This window comes from Hipposideros armiger, unplaced genomic scaffold (genome assembly GCF_001890085.2).
Source record: "Hipposideros armiger isolate ML-2016 unplaced genomic scaffold, ASM189008v1 scaffold_97, whole genome shotgun sequence".
NCBI lineage: Eukaryota > Metazoa > Chordata > Mammalia > Chiroptera > Hipposideridae > Hipposideros > Hipposideros armiger.
The window spans coordinates 2,348,101-2,367,635 of NW_017731447.1; the positions used below are offsets into that span (position 1 = coordinate 2,348,101).

Sequence of the window (19,535 nt, forward strand, 5' to 3'; positions counted from 1 at the left end):
AGGGAGCCTTGGGGTGGATCTGTTCTATATCTTGACCAGGTGGTCACACAAATCTACATGCGATAAAATTGTGTAGAACCCAACACACACACACACACACACGCACACGCACACGCACACACAAATGAATGCTTATAAAACTAATAAATCTGAGTAAGGTCAATGGATGGTATTCCCGGTTGTGTTTATTGTACAATAGTAACAAGAAGTTATCATTCAGGGAAACCAATATATAGATCTCTCTGTATTATTTCGTACAATTGCATGTGAATCTACAATATTTTAAAGTAAAAAGTATGAAAAACTAAACAAAGAAAAAACTGATTATGCTGATGTGGGCAGACTGCATTCAAAATGATAAGTCTGGGCAGTTGAGTTGCCTTGGCCAGATGCGGGCGTTTGGTCTGCTGCGCCCACTCTTCCTGCCCCGTGGCTCCCCCTCCACACTGCCCACCTGCCATCAGGATGGCCCACAAGCAGATCTACCACTCAGACAAATACCTCAGTGAGCACTATGGGTACCGACATGTCATGTTGCCCAGGGGAACTTTCCAAACAAGTACCCAAAACCCATCTGACACCTTAAGAGGAGTGGGGGAGACTTGGTGTCCCAAAGAGTCTGGTTCATTACATGGTCCATGAGCCAGAACCACATAGTCTCCTCTTTAGATGGCCTCTTCCAAAAGATCAACACAAATGAAGTATATCTGGGGATCGTCAATTAAATCTTTTTCAGGTTTAATGTATATGCGTATATAAGGTATATGTGTATATGGTAGTATTCAGGGAATATTTGAAAATGTACAGATCATTTATCCATACCTGTGTATGAGCTGTATCACAGCAACAGAGCGCAGTTAAATGCAGCTGCAAGTGGGTTACTTACTGTAAGGTGTTTAAGATGAAATTTCTTCTAGTCAGTTTTTCTCTGAAAATAAGTACCTATTTCAATTTACATGTTATTTTTGTTAAATAAAGTTTGTATGTTGCATTTTAAAAAACCAAAATGCTAAATCTGAAACAGTGATAAATATTTTAATAATGAGAACTACTGATAAACAACATGAGCTAAGAATTCTGATTTAGGTGGCTATGCCATGTGATGGTCCTAATGCTTTATACAATTCAGTATCTATAAAGAATGTCAAAAGAGAAGCAAATTAATACTGTATTTAGAATCACTCCACAGTTGTGCAGGTTGCATACAGTACAAGCTCCAGGCTAAGTGGGGGTGGGGGCTAAATCCCAGCCGCATTCTACTCCCCAATGCACCCATAGGACAAAGCCTATCTGAAAGAGGCATTAAAAATTTTGTACAATGGCACACTTTGGGCTAGCAGTGAACCACTTGTTAAGTAAATGACTTTCTTTTAAACAGAGGAGAAATAATGTTTATTGAGTATGTATTCCTAGTCCTTATATATATGCTCATTGTAAAATTTCTGCCTTTTGCCTTTCAAAACAAGAAGATCTGAACCATATCTTAGTCCTGTTGTGCTGCTTGGAAGTAGAGTATTCCTTAGGGCTTCAGGTCTGTCTGAAATCCTTTTGGAAACAAAGTGGTATATAAATCAATACAAACTATTGTAAAATATGAATTACAGTGCTAGACTGTACTGTGTTACGGTTTAACTGGCCATGGCACTGTGTGTGTGTGTATGTGTGTGTGAACAACTACATTCCTTAATAACAATACTAATCCAAGAATTCATTTAATCTTCACTCAACTTTATGAGATAGATACTATGATGATTCTCAATTTACAGAAGAGGAAACGAAGACCCAGAGAGATTAAGTATTTTGCCAAAGGTCACTTAGCTAACTAAGCAAGTGAAAAATCTGGGATTCAAACCCATGCAGTTTGGATCCAAACCCCTCTTAACCACTCGACAATAATGCTCTTAGTCACAATTCAAGTTGGCACCTGAAAAAGTGTGTTCAGTGGAGGAACTTGATAAATACTTGTTGAATGAATGAGTGAGTGAATGAATGAATGAATACGAAGGCAGTAATTCTCAACTAAAAGTACACTCTCCCAACCCATGAAAGGAGTTGCTCTCCTCTCCCAAGATTCTGATATTATCTTCCATTATACCATATTTCCACTTTATTAGGAATAAAAACTATAGTAAACCATTGCAACTGATGGAATAACTAATACTTTCCATCCCTTAGGCTTTTAGGAGTCAAAAAATGGTTAAGAACAACTGTGCTGAAACAGAAACAAATTCATAGATACAGAGAACAAACTGATGGTTGCCAGATGGGAGGGGGCTGGGTGGAAAAGGTGAAGGGATTAAGAAGTACAAATCAGCAGTTAGAAAATAGTCACAGGGCTGTAAAGTCCACAATACGGAATATAGTCAGTCATACTGTAGTAACGATGTATGGTGCCAGGTGGATACTAGATTTATTGGGGGAGATCACTTCGTAAGTTATATAAATATTTAACCACTGCTGTACACCTGAAACTAATACAATAATGAATGTCAACTGTAATTGAAAAATAGAAATATAAATTTTTTTTGTTAATAAATATGGAAAATCTCAGAAACTATCACAGTCTAGAGAAGCCTAAAGAGACATAATGACTAAATGTAATGTGGTATCCTAAGCGGGATCCTGGGACAGAAAAAAGACGTTAGGTTAAAAACTAAGTAAATCTGAATAAATATGGACTTGACTTCATTTAAAAAAAACAAAAACAACTGCTGTGCTGGCAACTTGAACATGCACTCTGATCCTTAAGGGACTTCAAGCTAGGATATGAGCAGCTATCGACTACTTACTGGTTTCTACTGTATTTCCCTAATACACACACAGGAAATGTAACTTTAGGAATCATGATATTGAGACAAAGGCAGCTATTTGCCCTCCAGGCATCATATGTGTTGTATCTTCAGTTTTTAACCACACCCAAATTTGTTTGTTTTAAACATGCTATTTTCATATATATATATATATCTGTTTAAAAGCCAACTCAAATTTTTTTGGCCCCAAGAAAAGGATAAATGGTAAATGAATGAAAATTGCCAGTTCTTGGGCCGTCCAAGTGGCTCACTGGTTAAGAGTTGGCTTGGGAGCGTGAGCTCTGAGCAGCAGGGCCACTGGTTCGGATCCCACAAGGGCCAGTGACGCTGCGCCCTCTACAGCTAAGATGGTGAACAGCTCGACCTGGAGCTGGGCTGCCAGGTGTCACTGGTGACGGCGTAGGCTGCCGTGGGGCTACAGTGGGCTGCCATAAGCTACCGTGAGTGGCTGGCAGCCACCGTGAGCGGCCGGCAGCCAGCGTGAGCTGCCAAGAGCCACCGTGAGTGGCCATCCAATGGCCGGCGAGCGACTGCCTCAGCTGGGAAGAGCACAATGATAATACCAACATGGACCAGTGAAGCGACGTCCTCCACAACTAGACTGAAGAACAAAAGGACAGCAACTTGTCTGTTCCCCTTTCCCGATTCCCCAACACTGTTCCCTCCGAATTCTCCAATAAAATTTTAAAAAGAAAATTGCCAGTGCTCACCTTTCTCTGTTCCTTCCCATTTCTGTTGTTCAATAAAACGTGTTCCTTTCCCCTGCCATATTTCATTTTTCTGTTTTCTTTCACTTTAATTTCTTGTCTCTTCTGACATTACTCCTTTGACATTTGTAGCAAAAAGTAGGCCTACCATAGACTTTTTTCTTTCTAAAAAAGTGAAGTAATCATATCCCATTGAGATGCATTTTCAAATCTTAAGCTGCTCTTTGTCATTTTGGTTTATATTATTAGTTAGCCACTTTACTGAAAAAACAGGCTTGTTGGTATAGGAGTTTTGTGTTTAGGGGGCAGAGGAGACACAGAAGTTGTATTAGGCTCAAACTATTTCAAAATGTAGATGTGATATTTAAAAACAGTGTTCAGAAATGACTGAATTCTAAGCTATACGCTCCTTCCTTAGAAACAATTTTTTTAAATAGGCTAACAATTTTACAGATTAAAAATTAATCAAGATGGATTATAATTCATAAACTTGTGTGAGATTAAAATATTAAATCTGAATCTAACAAACAAAAATCCTGGGAACACTCCTGATTTAAAATAGTACCATCACATTCTTAATATTTATAAATGGCAGTCAAGACTTTGAAATAAATTTTTTACTATAACCCCAACCTTTTGGACCAGTTTAATCTTTCGGTGGGAAGAATTAACTATAAATACACCATAAGCTGTATGTATACCAAATGGTCTCTAAAGCTCTAAAAATTCTATAATTCTCAATGGAATCAGAAATATTCCAAGAATCTTAGAACTTACCTAGTGCAATGATTCTGAAAATGCTGGACTAGCTGGCTTATTGCAAGCTTATTAAAAATAATAATAATTAAAAAAATAAAAAAAAACAAAAAGCAAATTACCAGGTCCATCCCAGTAGGTCTGGCATACTAACTTTGGAGGGGAATCAGGTTCCATTGAGATTAATTAAAATCATTGGCTCTCTCCCCAGGAAAATGCAAATATACTCACAATTTTACATATGATACAATCGCCTGGAGACCAGCCACAGATTCATGAATTGATGGACCCCAGGTTAAAAAAAAAAAAGAGGGGCCGGCCAGGTGGCTCAGTTGGTTAGAGCATGTGCTCTTAACAACAAAGTTGCTGGTTCAACTCCCGCATGGGATGATGGGATGGAGGGCTGCGCCCCCCACCTACACAACTAGATTAAAAGCAGCGACTGGACTTGGAGCTGAGCTGCACCCTCCACAACTAAGACTGAAGGACAACAACTTGACTTGGAGCTGATGGGTCCTGGAAAAACAATGTTCCCCTTCCCCAATTTCCCAATAAAATCTTTAAAAAAAAAAAGAATTTAGACCCATAATGTTGTTATTGTTTTCAAAAGGGTCGTTAAATGGAAGAAATTCCATATTCTACCAGACAACAAAACTGGGAGAAACTCAGAGTTACAGCTGAATTTATGATAACACTTTGCAATAATTAGAGACAACAAATAATCTGACAGTTCTCTTCACAAATAGGAGGCCCATTAATCTAAGAAATTGAGATTAAGTAGACCCGTTTAACATAGGTTTTAAACAAAAAAAATCAGGGCTATTATGGAAAGGATTCCCAAATTGGGTAGATGATAGGGCAAGATGACTTCCAATGTCTTTTCAGTTTTTACACTTTACGAATCTATGGAGTTTTAGAAGCAGGAAAAAAGGGAAAAAAGTTAATTTTAAAACTTTGTTGTTGTTGTTTACTGCTTATAGGTTGTTTTCTGTGTTTAAGATTTTTTAAAGACTGCCTACATTTGTACTGTATGTGAATCTGTGTCAATGTGCCTGTCTTAAAAATGTAAAGTATAGCTAGAGGATCTGTTTTCCTTAATTCAGTATCACCTCCCTCCTTTTTATCTCCAGCAAAACTTTATTTTTTAAAAGAATGAGTATAGAGTACATCCTACAACCCCAGAAAACCACCCAGTTTCTTTACTAACAACTCAATGTTGTATCCTAATTATACTGAAATAAAAACTTAACAGTAACAGCCCACTCAAGAGTCACACTACATTATTTGGTCTTTTCTTGCTTCCGGATTTCTTGCACTCTGAGTATCCAGAGAATAACCTCTCTCCCTAAAAACATTCTTGAGAGAGAGAAAAAAAGACTATGTACTGGGTGAATGTAGATTTAGGAGACTATGAAAAACAGATTTTTAAATCAATACATTTTAACAATGCCTGATGTACTGAAATTTTGCAACCTACCTCCCTCTAAGGAGCACCAAAGATGGGGAGCTCTATAGAGACACAGAGATCTCCCTATTTCTACATTAAAACTAAGGCTCAGCAGAAGGAAATCCTCAAATTCTATTAGTTAAATGATTGTATCCAGAAATGTCATTTATTACTTTTACTACTCATTTTGTTCCTTGATTAAAATTTTAAAAGTAATCAATTTTGCAAGTGAAAGCACAACTGGTCTTATGAACTCACTTTCCCCTTTCTTGTCACCATTTTCTGTTGGCAAATGCAATGTCTTCCAAGAAACTACCTAGATTTGACTGAAAGCAATAAAAGCTTGTGTTGGACCAGATCTGGCAAAAAGCAACAAAATATTCACTAAATCACCAATTTTTAATGTGTGATCTTTTAAAAACTTTTAAAAAGCCTAATATTTTTTAAAAAATTCTGAAAATTGACAATAATTCTGTTATGAAGCAGTGAGCCAGTAAGAATATCTTAAATGCAAAACTAAAAATGTCTGATTGAATACTGCCAAAGCAGATATGATTTCTAGTAAGACATCTGCATGAAGCATTATACTCAGAAAGAAGAGCTATTCTTTACTTAGAAATAAAAATGTCAAAGGATAACATTTCACAAGAACATTTGCATGGAAGCATTTTTTCTATAAATGCAGAGATAAGTTTCGAACTTAAAGTTATAACTGAGCAGAAAAAAATTTGATGTAGCTTTCAGATGTTATTTCTCTCCCTGAAACGGTTTCTCAATATTTTGCTTTCTATACGCACCTGCATTTAAAGCTAAATATATGACCTCTTTCTAAAGTACCCGTTTTGGAGTGCACTTTAGAAATTTCATATTCCTGCATCAGGTTTGTGTGTTTTAAGGAATTTGTTTTATGTGACACCAAGATGTTTGTGGTTAGCGTTTGATCAATTACACATCTGATTTAAATTAAGTGAGTTCACAGTTTGTTGAAACCATATGGCAGGAGCTACTGTGGGTAAAAAGAGAAACAACTCTAAGAAAAGCACCATTCAACTCACTATCTAGCCTTATAGACAACTCAATGAGCGCATCTGAGGGAAAGCTTAGAGCAAATTCCCTGACAATATCGCAAATATAAAAGGGAAGAGCAAGAGATCGGGCTGGATTCTAAAGGCAGCAGGAAGCCACTTTTGATCTGGGAAGTAAAATCATACTTGTGCTTCAGGAAGATTAATCTTGTTTTAGTATATAGGATGGAATAGGAAAGGAAGGACAAGAACATTACCAGTGTAGTTCAGTTTAAGGCCGTGAAGGCCTGAATGACAGCAGCAGCAGAAAGAACCGGGGAGGACAGACAGCACAGTGGTGACGAGCACGGACTTTAGAACCACACGGCCTGGGTCCACATCCTGGCTCTGTCCCCTGCTAGCTGTACGTATGGCCTTGGACAAGGTCATATCCTCTGGGCCTCAGCTTCCTTCTCTCTGAAAAGGGGATAGTAACAGTACCGTACCTACTACTCACAGGGTTATGAGATCAAGTTTGTAAAAGTGCCTAGCTAATAATATTAGTATGGGATAAAACAGAAGGGCTTTGATGACGAGCTGGATGGGAACGTTGAATAAAATAAAAGGGTAAATAAATCTAAGTGAAAGTTTTTAAGTTCTGTAACTTGAAGAAAACTTTAAAAACACAGATATTAAGGGTAAGTTGGCACTATTTATCACTATGTGTTTGCAGCAATGTTTTTAAATAGAGGACCAGAAACAATCTAAATAACTATCATTTGTGTGGCTAGTACATTATTGTACGTTCAGATAGAGCAATACTTTCAGCCATGAAGAAGCATCAGATCCATCTAAACGTGCTAATAGAACAATACCCCAAAATATATTTTTAGTAAAGAAAATAAAAATGACAGGTGTAGAAGGAATACTTTATGTTGTACTCTAGTTTGTTCAAAATTAAAGAACATATACTTACATGCATATATGTATATGCAAATTCTATTTCTAGAAAGATATGCCAGAAACTCTAACATGATACATTTGCGGAGAGACTAGAGCACCAGGGATCTAGAGAAGAGGGAGATTTGATCTCTCTTGTATACTATTTGATTTTACCATGTCTATTTAGTGTTTTTCAGTTTAAAAAATTAACTTTAAAAAATATGAGGGGTAGGGAAGGATCAGTTCAATAAAAGGAAATCATATTTACATATTTAAGTAGCTTGACTTTTCTGTGTTCTACTAGCTTGTCCAGTATAGATACTGGTAACAGTCGAACGATCTAACACCAAGAACGGTCTTAAAAATTGTTCAGGGAGAATAAAGAAAATGAACCTTAAAAAGTATACAGGCTATTAAAAATTAGGCTGCATTTCACAATTCTAAATTTGTATGTCAGTTTGTGATTTGAAATTCTGAACGTATTTTCCCATTATAGTTAACGGATCCCTAGGCCAGCCCACAAAAGCCTACTAGCCCCACAATGATAACCTGTAGTAGCGTAGTAATAGTAGTACAGAGTTCACCATTTTAGAACCATGTCTTACTCAAGTTCTCAGACACATTTGACAAGATATCCCTCCTTTACAAAACATTTTCTTCTCTTGGCCTCCCTGAAACCAAGCAGTCCTGGTTTTCCTCCTATTTTACTGACTTTTTTGCTTGCGTCTCCTTTCCTTCTCACTTTCAAGAGCTATAGTCTTCTGCCCCTATTTTATTTAACCTTCCTTGGTGATCTCATCCAGTCCACTGGCTTCCAATACCATCTATATGCTAAATAATTCCAAAATTTATATCTTGAGCCCCCACCTCTCCCTTGAGTTTGATTTATAGTGAAGACTGCCTACCCAATATCCTCTACTTAGAGGTCAAATAGGCATCTCAAGCTTAACATAGCCAAAACCGAACTCTTGACTGACCCCCCCCAATCCTGCTTCTTCCAGTCTGTTCCATCTCATTTAATGACACCATCATCCATCCAGCTGCTCAAGACAAAAACTTAGGAATCATCCTGATTCCTCTCTTTCCTTCATACCTCACAGTAAATCCTGTTAATACTACTTTCAAAATATACCTCATATTCAATCACTTCTCATCACCTATACCACTGTTCTCTAGTCTAAGCCACCATCATCCTTTTAGGAGGCCACTGCAATCGTCATCTAAATGGCCTTTCCATTTCCCACAATCCATTCTCCATCCAACAGCTAGAGGAAGCTTTAAAAAATGCAAGTCACATCACATCACTCCCCTGTTAAAACTGTCTAATAGCGCCCCCTCACTTTTAGAATAAAGAAAGGCCATAAATTCAGTTTTTGACATGCTGAACTTGAGGGGTCTAAGGCATGTTAGTGGAGACAATGGAGAAAGCAAGCATATGGCTTTCAAGGGATATTTGGGCATAAGTTACAAACTGGTCTTACTTATTTGCAAGTGAATGGAAAATAAAAACCATGGATTTGGAAGAAAATGCTGAAAATAGTTGAAAAAAAAAAAAAAGGGCACAGACATAGGATCGAGACTTAAGAACTCCAACACATGGAGGCCTGGCAGAAGAGGACGAGCTGACAGACTAAGCACAAGAGGCCAGATCCGTAAAAGGGAAACCAAACCGAAGGCCAGGGAAACCAAGGGAAAAGGGTGCTTCAAAATGAACAGAAATCAGGTAAGATGGAGGCTGAAAAATGTCCACTTGATTTGCCAACACATAAGTCATCTGTGACTTTATTTTTTTTTTTACCCACAGAAATTTGAAAACAGTTAAGTTAGATAGCCAACTGAAGGCAAAATTATAATAAATAAATATATTTAAACAAAAATACAGGTTTTTCAACACATGAGGAAGAAACATAGCAGCTGCTAGGTCTTCATAACTTAACAACAGTCTCTTTTTTTTTAATTTTTAAAAGATTTTATTGGGTAATTGGAGAAGGGAACAGTATTAGGGAATTGGGGCTGGGGAACATTGTGAAACAGGATTTTTTGATGTGTGATTGTACGTGTGTACCAGGATCCTGGTCTCGTGGAACCGAAGAATGGAGACATGGACCAGAGAGGTAATGTTGCAGGAAAAAAAGATTATTAAAAGAAAAAATACATTTCAAAGAAACAGAAGAGGGCTGGAACAGTGGAGAATGGCTCTAGGGCCATTATTAGAAAAGAAAGTACACTCCAAAGAGTTTGGAGCAGGCCAAGCAAAGGAAGCTCAAAAGGCCTCATCTGTGACTTTAGCAAGAGCTACTTTGAAGACATGACGGGGAGGCATGGCAACGAAGATAGCAACTATGGTGGTCAATGCTTTCAGGAACTGGCGATAACAGAAAAGGGAGAGATCAGAAGCGATCAAACCTGAGCAAGCTCAAATGCTACCGGAATGATTCAGTGGAGAGAATGAAGTTAAGACACAGGACAGAGAAGTGATAATAATGTCAATTTACTAAAAAGGCAGGAGGGGGTAGAATCAAGGCACAGATGGAAGGATGCTACAACTATATCTGACAATACTCAACATAAAATTGTACTAGAAAAAAAACTATTTGGAAAAACCATACAAAAATTGCATACCCTAAAGTCCTAGGTTAGAAACAATGTATTTAGACTTATGGAATATATAATAACCAAAATTCGACTCTCTTGCATGAATAACTAGAGACATTGACAATTCGTAACTCTTTCATAACCATTTACTAAAAGCCTACTGTAAGCTGGGCAGTGCTCTAGTCTCTGTGGAAGGTGTTAGAGGGGAAGACATTATTATTATTAGTAGTAGTACTATTACTATTATTATTATTATATTAGTTTCAGGTGTACAAATCAACATACTAGTTAGATATTTACACCCCTCAGAAAGCAATAAACCCCCTTCCCCAAGCTACTACCCCTCTGACATCTTATATAACTGTTACAATACCACTATCTTCCTTATGCTATACTCTACCTCCTGTGACTATATATATATATATATATATTCCTATAGTTGACATACAATATTATTCTACTTCAGCTTCAGGTGTACAGCACATTCGTTATGCATCTACACAGTCTATGAAGTGATCCCCTTAATAAGTCCAATGCCCATCTGGCCACCTTACATAATCTTTACAACATTGTTGATTATGTTTCCTATTCTGTATTGTAAGACATTATTTTTGCCTTTAAGGGGCCTGTGGTTAGTAAGCAGATAAGTTCAAAACAAATAATTGCAATTCAGCATACACACTATGATGCTTTGTACATACAATGGAAGGTGGCGGCACAAACATAAGAGGCACAACAACATGGCTTTGAAGTCTAACAGACGGGGTCTGAACCCTAACTCTGACATTCATGAGCCATGTAAACTTTGGCCAAGGTATGTAGCTTCTATCGAAGCCTCAGTTCCTCATCACAGAAGGGGATGAGAAAGGTTACTTGCCTCAGACGGTAATGAGGATTAAATAAGTTAGTGCTTGTGAAACACCTTGAATAGGGTCAGACACACGGTTACTATTAAATACAGGTAAGCTACTTGTATTAAGAGAGAGAATAGAAAAAAAGCCATATAAAATGTACTTGGGTGGGTCTTGGAAGACGATTTGGAGAACGGCACTCTAGGAAGAAGAAATGGTATGTACAGAATCACGACCCAGTGTAGTATTGCAGGAAACTGCGTTGTTTTTAATCTCTCCCAATCTGCCTTGTTCCAAGAATTGAAGGCCACTAACTGCAAACACTTCTATATAGCTGAAATATAAGATGACAGATGTCAATGATGAGGTTGGAGAGGTAGAAAGGGGAAACAGGACAGTTAGGGCAAGGAAAAAAATTGACAAAACTTTGTGACCAATTAGATAAGGGGTGAGGAAAAGGAAATTCTAAAGCGATTCCCAGGTTTCTGGCTTGAATCATTAAATGGATGAGACAGACATTAAATTAGTCAGGATAAGCAGCACAGAAGGAAGAGCAGGTTTGGCAGGAAAAATGATGAAATACTTTTGGACACGTTGAATTTAAGGTACTCATCAGTCACTTGGATGGCAAAGCAAACAGGCCAAGAAAAGAGGTCTGGGTTGGAGACAGATTTGGGCATTGTCAGAATATTATGATATCACCCAGGGAAAATATAAGAGTAAGAAAGAAAAACAAACAGATATACTCTCGGATACCAATATTAAGGCGCAGATAAAGGCAAACTAATGAGAAGTTCAAGAGATAAAAGGATAACTAAGAGCTCTTTAAAAACAGACCCTTTAGGGCTGGCCGAGTGGCGCATTGGTTAAGAGCTGGCTTGGGACGCCAGAGAACCCCGGTTCGGATCCCACATATGAGGGCCAGTGACACTGCCCTCCACAGCTAAGATGCTGTACAACAGCTTGACCTGGAGCTGGGCTGCCGTGAGTCGCCAGCGATGGCGTAGGCTGTAGCCCCTGTGGCAGTGGGTTGCCATGGGCTACCGTGTGTAGCCAGCAGCCAGCGTGAGAGGCCAGCAGCCGCAGTGAGCAGCCGTCCAGAAGCCGGTGACTGATCTGCCTTACCTGGGAAGAGCGCAATGATGGTGCCAACTTGGGCCAGTGAAGCGACATCCTCCATAACTTGACTGAAGAACAAAAGGACAGCAACTTGTCTGTTCCCCTTCCCCCAATTCCCCAGCACTGTTCCCATCCCCCAATTCCCCAATAAAAAAATCTTTAAAAAAAAAAAAAGACTCTTTAAAAATAATCAGTATGTATTGCAGGCTGTACTGAAGAGGTAGACAAAATCAAAATCTAGAGGAGTTGGGTAAGATGAAGGCTAAGAGATATCTAAAGGGTTTAGCAATTAAAAAGTTACTTTTAAAAAGTAAGAGCACTCGAGTAGAACGGTAGAGGTAGAAGAGAGACTGCAAAAGATTAAAAGAAAAAAGAAGTTATTAAAAAACAACAGTCTATTTTTTCTGAAAGTTTGGGTGTGAGGGAGAGAAGTAAAATATAGCACATCAGCTAGAAAAAAAACTTAAGAGGTTATTCATATGATAAATTGAGGAGAAACAGATTCTCTCTGAGGAAATAACAGAAAACATAAACAAGTATTTATGAGTAAAACATTTAAATATAGAAGTTTTAAGAGAATCCCAAATTGTTACTAGTGATATATATTTATATCGTTTTAAATAAAACATAATTTACTGATAAAGAACTAAAATGGAAGCAAAATATCAAAATGTTGATATAGTTGTCTTTAAGTGGAATTACAATGGATGATTTTCCCCTTGTTTCAAGTTTTCAATGTTTTCCAAATTTTAATTATGAGCTCATATTCCTTTGATAGTGGTGGTGGTAGGAGGTAAAAGACAACAAGCTTTCCCAAAAATAATAATGCTTCAAGGGCAGATAAGGTTTAAGAGATTCTAACTCAAGGAAGAGAGACAACAGAAAGAGATGAAATATAAGCAGGTAGAGAGCAGAAAAGAAATGGAAGGAAAAATTAACACCAATGCAGAAATGAAATCTTCATTGCAAGCAGCACAAAGCAGTACAAACACTGCTGAAAACAGTAAAGGACACGGACGACGGTACTGAGAAACGCGAGCAAGATATAAATGAACACTGAAAACCACAAAACATTATTGAAAGAATTAAAGACCTAAACAAATGGGAAAACGTACTATGTTCTGGGATTGAAAGACTTAACCTTATTCAGATGGTACTACTCCCCAAACTAATGTATAGATTCAACACAATCACTATGAGAATCCCAGCTGAGTTCTTCATACAAATTGACAAGCTAGCTCTCAAATTTCTATGGAATTGCAAGGGACCCAGAATAACTAAAACAATCCTGAAAAAAATAAAGTAGGAGGACTCACACTTTCTGATTTCAAAACTTACTACAAAACAATGGTAATTGAGGCAGTACAGTATTGGCACATGGACAGACATATAGAGCAATGGAAAAGAATTGAGAGTCCAAAAATTAACCTATAAGTTTATGGTCAACTGATTTTTGACATGAATGCCAAGATACTTCATTGGGAAAAGAACAGTCTTTTCAACAAACGGTGTTGGGACAACAGGCCAGCCAGTTGAGATAACCCTTATCTCACACCAAACATAAAAACTAGCTCAAAATAAATCAAGATGTAAATATAAGAGCAAAACTATATAAAACTCTTAGGGCAAAACACAGGGATAAGTCCTCTTGACCTTGGATTTGGCAAAGGATTCTTAGATATGACACCCAAAGTAAGAGCAACAAAAGAAAAAATTGATAAATTGGACATCATCGAAATTTAAAACTTTTATGCTTCAAAGGACACAATTAAGACATGAAAAGACAACCACAGAACAGGAAAAATATTTACAAATCATATATGTGATAAGGGACTTGTACCTAGAATATATAAAGAGCTCTTACAGTTGAACAATAAAAAGGCAAATAATACAATTAAAAAGAAAAGTTTTTTAAAAAGAACCTCTCTTGTGCTAAAGAAAATAAGTCAAAAATGAAATTGCAAGATATTTGGAAAATAACTACAACAAGTAGCCAGGAAAACTCTGGGAAGTAGAATGAGTAAGAGTACTACGTATAAATAGGTAAAATGCTCACTGAAAAAGAACAGAAGTCCAGCAGGGACCCCAAATTATACATAGGCACTAAGTACACCTATAGACAATATTTCAATACTGTTTTAACCAGGTAGCCACCTGGAAGAAAAGTAAAGTTGAATTCCTACACCCCAATACTTTACATAACTTATATTTTGTATGAATAAGTGCATTTAACTTAAAAATAAATTTATAAAAGTACCAGAAAAAAAGACCAAGAATTTTCATTTTCATTAGAAATAGTATTGAAATAGGGAAGACCTTTCTTACGACACAAACCTAAAATCCAAAAGATTGATAATTACAACTACAAAAACATTTTTTAATTTCTGCTGAAAAATATACCATAAACAAGGTCAAATGCCAAACTGCGAAAAATATCTGCAACACATATCAAAAACAAAGAACTAATTTCCTGAAAACAGAGAGTTCCCATAAACCATATTAAATATGCCAACAGAAATATGAACAAAAAAATATAACCAGATGAATAAAAAATATAAGCAGCTGCTATAAATAAAAAAAAGATATGGTTCTCACGCCTACTGAAAAGATGAAAAAAAATATACCTAGTAAATTGGCAATTTAAAAAAGTTTGATAACCCACTCTGTTACCATGGGAAGCCAGCACTCCCAAAATCCATAGTAGAACATAAACTGGTACGACCTTTGTGGAGGGCAGTTTGGCAATATCTGTCAAAATTTAAATAGTACATATGTCCTTTGACCCCACAATTGTGCTTCTAGGAATTTATTCTAAAGACAGACTCACTCATGTGCAATATTATGTATTGTGTTGTTGGAAAAGTCATGACACACTTTTGCAACAAAAAACATAGAAAAAAATACATCATGACTTTTCCGACAACCCAGTATGTGTACAGGGATATTCACTGTATCATCATTTGCATTAACATGACTATAAACATTTTAAGTGTTCATTCAAACAAAGAAATGCTACCATTTCTCTCTCTCCTTCCCTCTCCACCCCATCTTTCTGGAAAGGATACACAAGAAATTTATAATTGACTGCTTCTAGGGAAGGAAGCCAATTAGCTGGGGTCAAAGGTAGAAGGACAACTTGACTTTTATTGTATGCTTTTTTGTATCATTTGAATTTTATATCATGAACATACATCGCATTTAAAATTTTTAAGCTAAGATTTTCAATATTTTTATCCAGTTTTACCAATCGTTATATTGTTCCTCCTCTTTGTCAGTTTTCCAGTTCCTACCCTAGCAACCATGGTGTTTTGTTTTGTTTTTTAACCTGTTTTCCCCATTAATACTGTACATAGTATTTAATCAAATTCACCTAGTTAAATAACAATAGTAACTAGGGTTCCATTATTCCCATGATCTTCTTGCCCCTGAGCTCTGCCTTTGCATACACACTCTACAGAAAGCACTGTTTCCCGTTCTTTACTTCGTGAATGGAGATTATGAGTTAGTAAAAATCCAGGACCAAGAAGCTATGAATTTCTTGGCCTATGGGGCAAACAGATAATCACTATTGTATTTTAGGAGACAGCGAAAAGGCAAGAAGCTGCTCAAACAAGGTTTCACAAAATATCATTTGTGCTGTCACCATAGGTGCAGAGTCTAGTCCACTATTTTTTATATTTAAGAACTTGCTTTTATCTATTTGTCCAGTCAATAGAGCTGTAGGGAACTGAACTACGCTAATCAATGAAATCCACAAGAAACTACTTGCTTACACATAATGCCAATGTATTTACAATTTAAAAATATATATGTATATATGTATAAGTACGCGTGTATACACATATACTTGGTGTGAGTGTGTGTGGTGTCAAAAATAACATATACATATTTTAAGAAAGGAAAAAGCTATTAAAATTGTAATACTCAATATATACCGATAACAAAAGATGAATACAAGTCACGTTTGACTTCTGCAATGACAAGAGGTGCTCAAAGTGGTTCCCATCAGCGTCCAGACACTTCTGATTACAGTGAACTACTGCTTGAGCAACGCTGACCAAAGTTGTCACTTGCATACATTTTTTTTGGCACCCGTGGTATATATCTCAAGAGTATCAAATCATGCGTATCAAGGACTCACACACAAATGGTAAGTATACCCAGGAAAACCACATGGTGCTATGAGTGTGTATGGGGAGAAGAAAACATACTGGAAGGCCCCAGAAGGCTTCCTGAGAAACACAGTGTGATCAAGCAGAGATCCAAAGAGTGGGAAGTTAAAAAAAAAGAAAAAGAAAGAAAGAAAGAAAGAATAGAATGAGGAGTAAGAGGGTTCCTGGATGATGGGATAGCATGTGCAATGGCCTTGTGGCAGAAGGGCCATATGTCTGAGGAGGTGGGAAAAGATCAAAGAGCAAGACCAGATGATGTGGATTAACTAGAGAGAGAGGGGCCAGACCATGTAGTGCCTTTTAGGTCATGTTAAGGATTTCTGCTTTATCCTAAGAGCAGTAAAAAGCTAGTAAAGGGTTGTAAGCAGAGATGGGAACAGATCTGTGCTTGCGAAAGATCAGTATGCTATACAAATTGCAGGCAAGAGTAGAAGCAGGAAGGCTGCTTAGAAATCTACTGCAGAAGACCTAAGTGAGGAGGGATGCTGGCAGCAGCATCTGGACTGGAGTTAGGTTAGAAATAAAACAGGACTTGGTGATTGGTTACACCTGAAACGCAAGGGAGAGGAAAATGTTAAGGATGCCCAAGTTTCAGATTTGCACAGCTGCATGGATAATGATGCTATCACTGAAACAGAGAGAGAGCCACCCTCCAGGGAGACCAGATTGTTTTGTTTTGTTTCACTGAAGACTGGATAGAGATGCGCAAAAGGAAAGAAAGGGATGTGGGTGCTTGGTATCTGGAAGTCTTGGTAGAAAAGGATGAAAAATAGAACATGGGATTAGAGTTCAAAGGAGAAAGAATGTTAGCTACAAAAACTTAATTTCTTTTTTTACCTCCAGGGTCAACCATAAAACATGCCTACACATGTCTATCCTTCCCCATCACCTAAAATCTTTTTAAACATCTCAAATAAAACCGTTCAATCAAGGGGGGGAGGGGAAGCTTAAAATGCAACGCTTAGGAAAATAAAACATTGGTGTGAAAGAATGTCAAAGTACATATTGAGATATCAGATGTCCCCAATTCTGAGGGTGAAGAAAAGATGGAGGCTGCCTACTTGGGGGAGGAAGAATGAAGTGCCAGTCAAGGGAAGAAGGAAGCCGAAAGAAGAGGCTGATGACCCCATAGCATGAATTTTCAGTTGAAACACGTTTATCTTTACCTCTGGACAAACGGCTGTTCTTGGCCTTGTGTGCTAAGGGAATGCAGGAATAATAGCTCCACAACGGAGCCCCTTATCAGAAATCACGGCTTGCGCTGCCATCAGGTGGTGGCAGTGAGCAAGTGCACCAACCAGGGTCTTAGAGCCTGGAAATGTCTATATGAAGCCCATGGTAGAATTAATCTAAGATCAAAGACCTCAAGATTGCACTAGTAGAGGGCAAGCTGGTGACAGTCTTTGGTAAGAAATTTATCTTCTAATCTGTTAATACACAAAAATATAACTTTTTGCTATTTATTTGGGATAAGAAAAAAGACTTTTTTGTTGTTCTTTTTCATGTTGAAGATCACATATTTAGCAATTCTAGAATACCCAGGCTGATACTATCATCTCAAACCTAATTCCTGATATATTACACATTTGACTATTTAAAACTGCTTCAATGTTAATTTTGTTAAAGCATAACAGTGAGTTAATGTGCATTTCTAGCAGACATCAATAACCTCATCACAAACATAAGCAATTGTTTCATAAGCAAAATTCCCTTTGTTATCTTCAAATTAATCAAATAACAATTTTTTACTTATTAGAAGTACAAGGCACGGTAGTAAACACAATTCAAAAAACATCATGTTCTCACAATTCATCAACTAAACAAATATATCACTGATAAAATTCAACATTATTCACACACAAAAATGGTGAACGATTAACACATCATTCCTGATAGCGCTTCATGATAAAAATAAGCTTGCCCAATTAATATCTGACATTCTGTGCAGTATTTACTTCCCTACATTCTTTCTACTACACTGAATATTCACTTACAAATGTATCTCTTTACAATTGTCTGCACACACGATATATCGATTTGACTTGTCTTTGTTTTTTAAGGCATCTGAACTCGAGGCTAGGGGATTGTAGGCCAAAACGTTAAATAATCACATTGGATACATTTTTCCAATTCTCAAGCAACTGTGTTTATGTAGTACAGCATAATTTTATTACTAAGTATATTGTTGATCTTCCTCTCCTTAAAATCCAGACACACTATCCATTCTGTCTCTGAACATTCTAAAATAGTATTAATTCAACTAGTTTCCCCTAATTCTCTTGGTTCAGTTTCCCACCCACCTCCTTAATACCCCCCCCCAATCCTCCTTTCTTGTTTCAGAATGCCTAACTCTAACTCGGGGTGGTTTTTACAAAAATCACTCTTTGGAGTGCTCTACCCTCTTCTCTCCTCAATTTAGCACCCTTTAAAAAATAATTTCCACTGCTAGGCGCCAATGTCTTTCGTTTACAAGATCAAACTGCGGAAGAGGACGAGACTGGGGAACCGAGTAAGCGAAACATTTGGGAATGTCAACGAGACAGTGGCCTCTCCTTTGAAAACACAACTCTCTACACAGAGCTTCCAACAGGGCAAAAATACTTTTTTTTTTTTCGCTCTGCTCCTCCTTTCCCCTCCTGACCTCAAAGACACCTTTCCTTTTCTCTAAGCCCCAGTCCCTGAGCTATACGTGGGGCCTGCCTTTCCTCCTCCCAAGGGAAAGAAAGCCAGGGAGAAAAGAAAAGGTAGCAGTCCCCGTCCCGCCGCGTCCGCGAGCAGTCAGGACCACGTCCCACGACTCACCTGGCAGGTGCGGCCGCCCGGAGAGTTGCACGAAGCGGTTGAGCTGGCCAGTCCCCCGACCCCCGCTGCCCCCGCTGCCCCCGCCGGCCCCGCTACCTCCGCCGCCGCCACCACTGCCCGCGGCGCCTCCTCCCCTCCGGCGGTTCCTGTCCCAGCCCTGGGCGGCCGACATGACCCGCTAGCGATTGCCGCAGCCGCGTCCCGGCAGCCCCTGGCCCGCCGGCACTAGCCGAGCCTCCTTCCTGGGCTCCTCTAGAGACCCGGGAGACAGGGAAAGGGGGAGCGCCCGGTCTACGCCATAGACCAATGGCTTGCTGACTTGGTGACAGG

The 19,535-nt window shown here is 38.1% G+C and overlaps 1 protein-coding gene and 1 pseudogene across 3 annotated transcripts in view; one reads left to right on the forward strand and one right to left on the reverse strand.

Annotated features, from left to right (window-relative positions):
- The window catches only part of KLHDC10 (kelch domain containing 10), a 53,617-nt gene extending 34,105 nt beyond the window's left edge, over positions 1 to 19,512 (reverse strand). The window contains exon 1 of one of the 3 annotated variants that reach the window (XM_019646121.1): positions 19,302 to 19,469. In XM_019646121.1, coding sequence (XP_019501666.1) covers positions 19,302 to 19,377 — 76 coding nt within the window. In that variant the 5' untranslated portion in view covers positions 19,378 to 19,469. Of the gene's footprint in view, positions 1 to 19,205 lie in introns of all 3 variants that reach the window. The other 2 variants (XM_019646120.1, XM_019646119.1) reach the window with 2 other exon arrangements.
- Positions 303 to 993, forward strand: LOC109384626 (cyclin-dependent kinases regulatory subunit 2 pseudogene; annotated as a pseudogene).
- Positions 19,513 to 19,535: the final 23 nt, after the last annotated feature.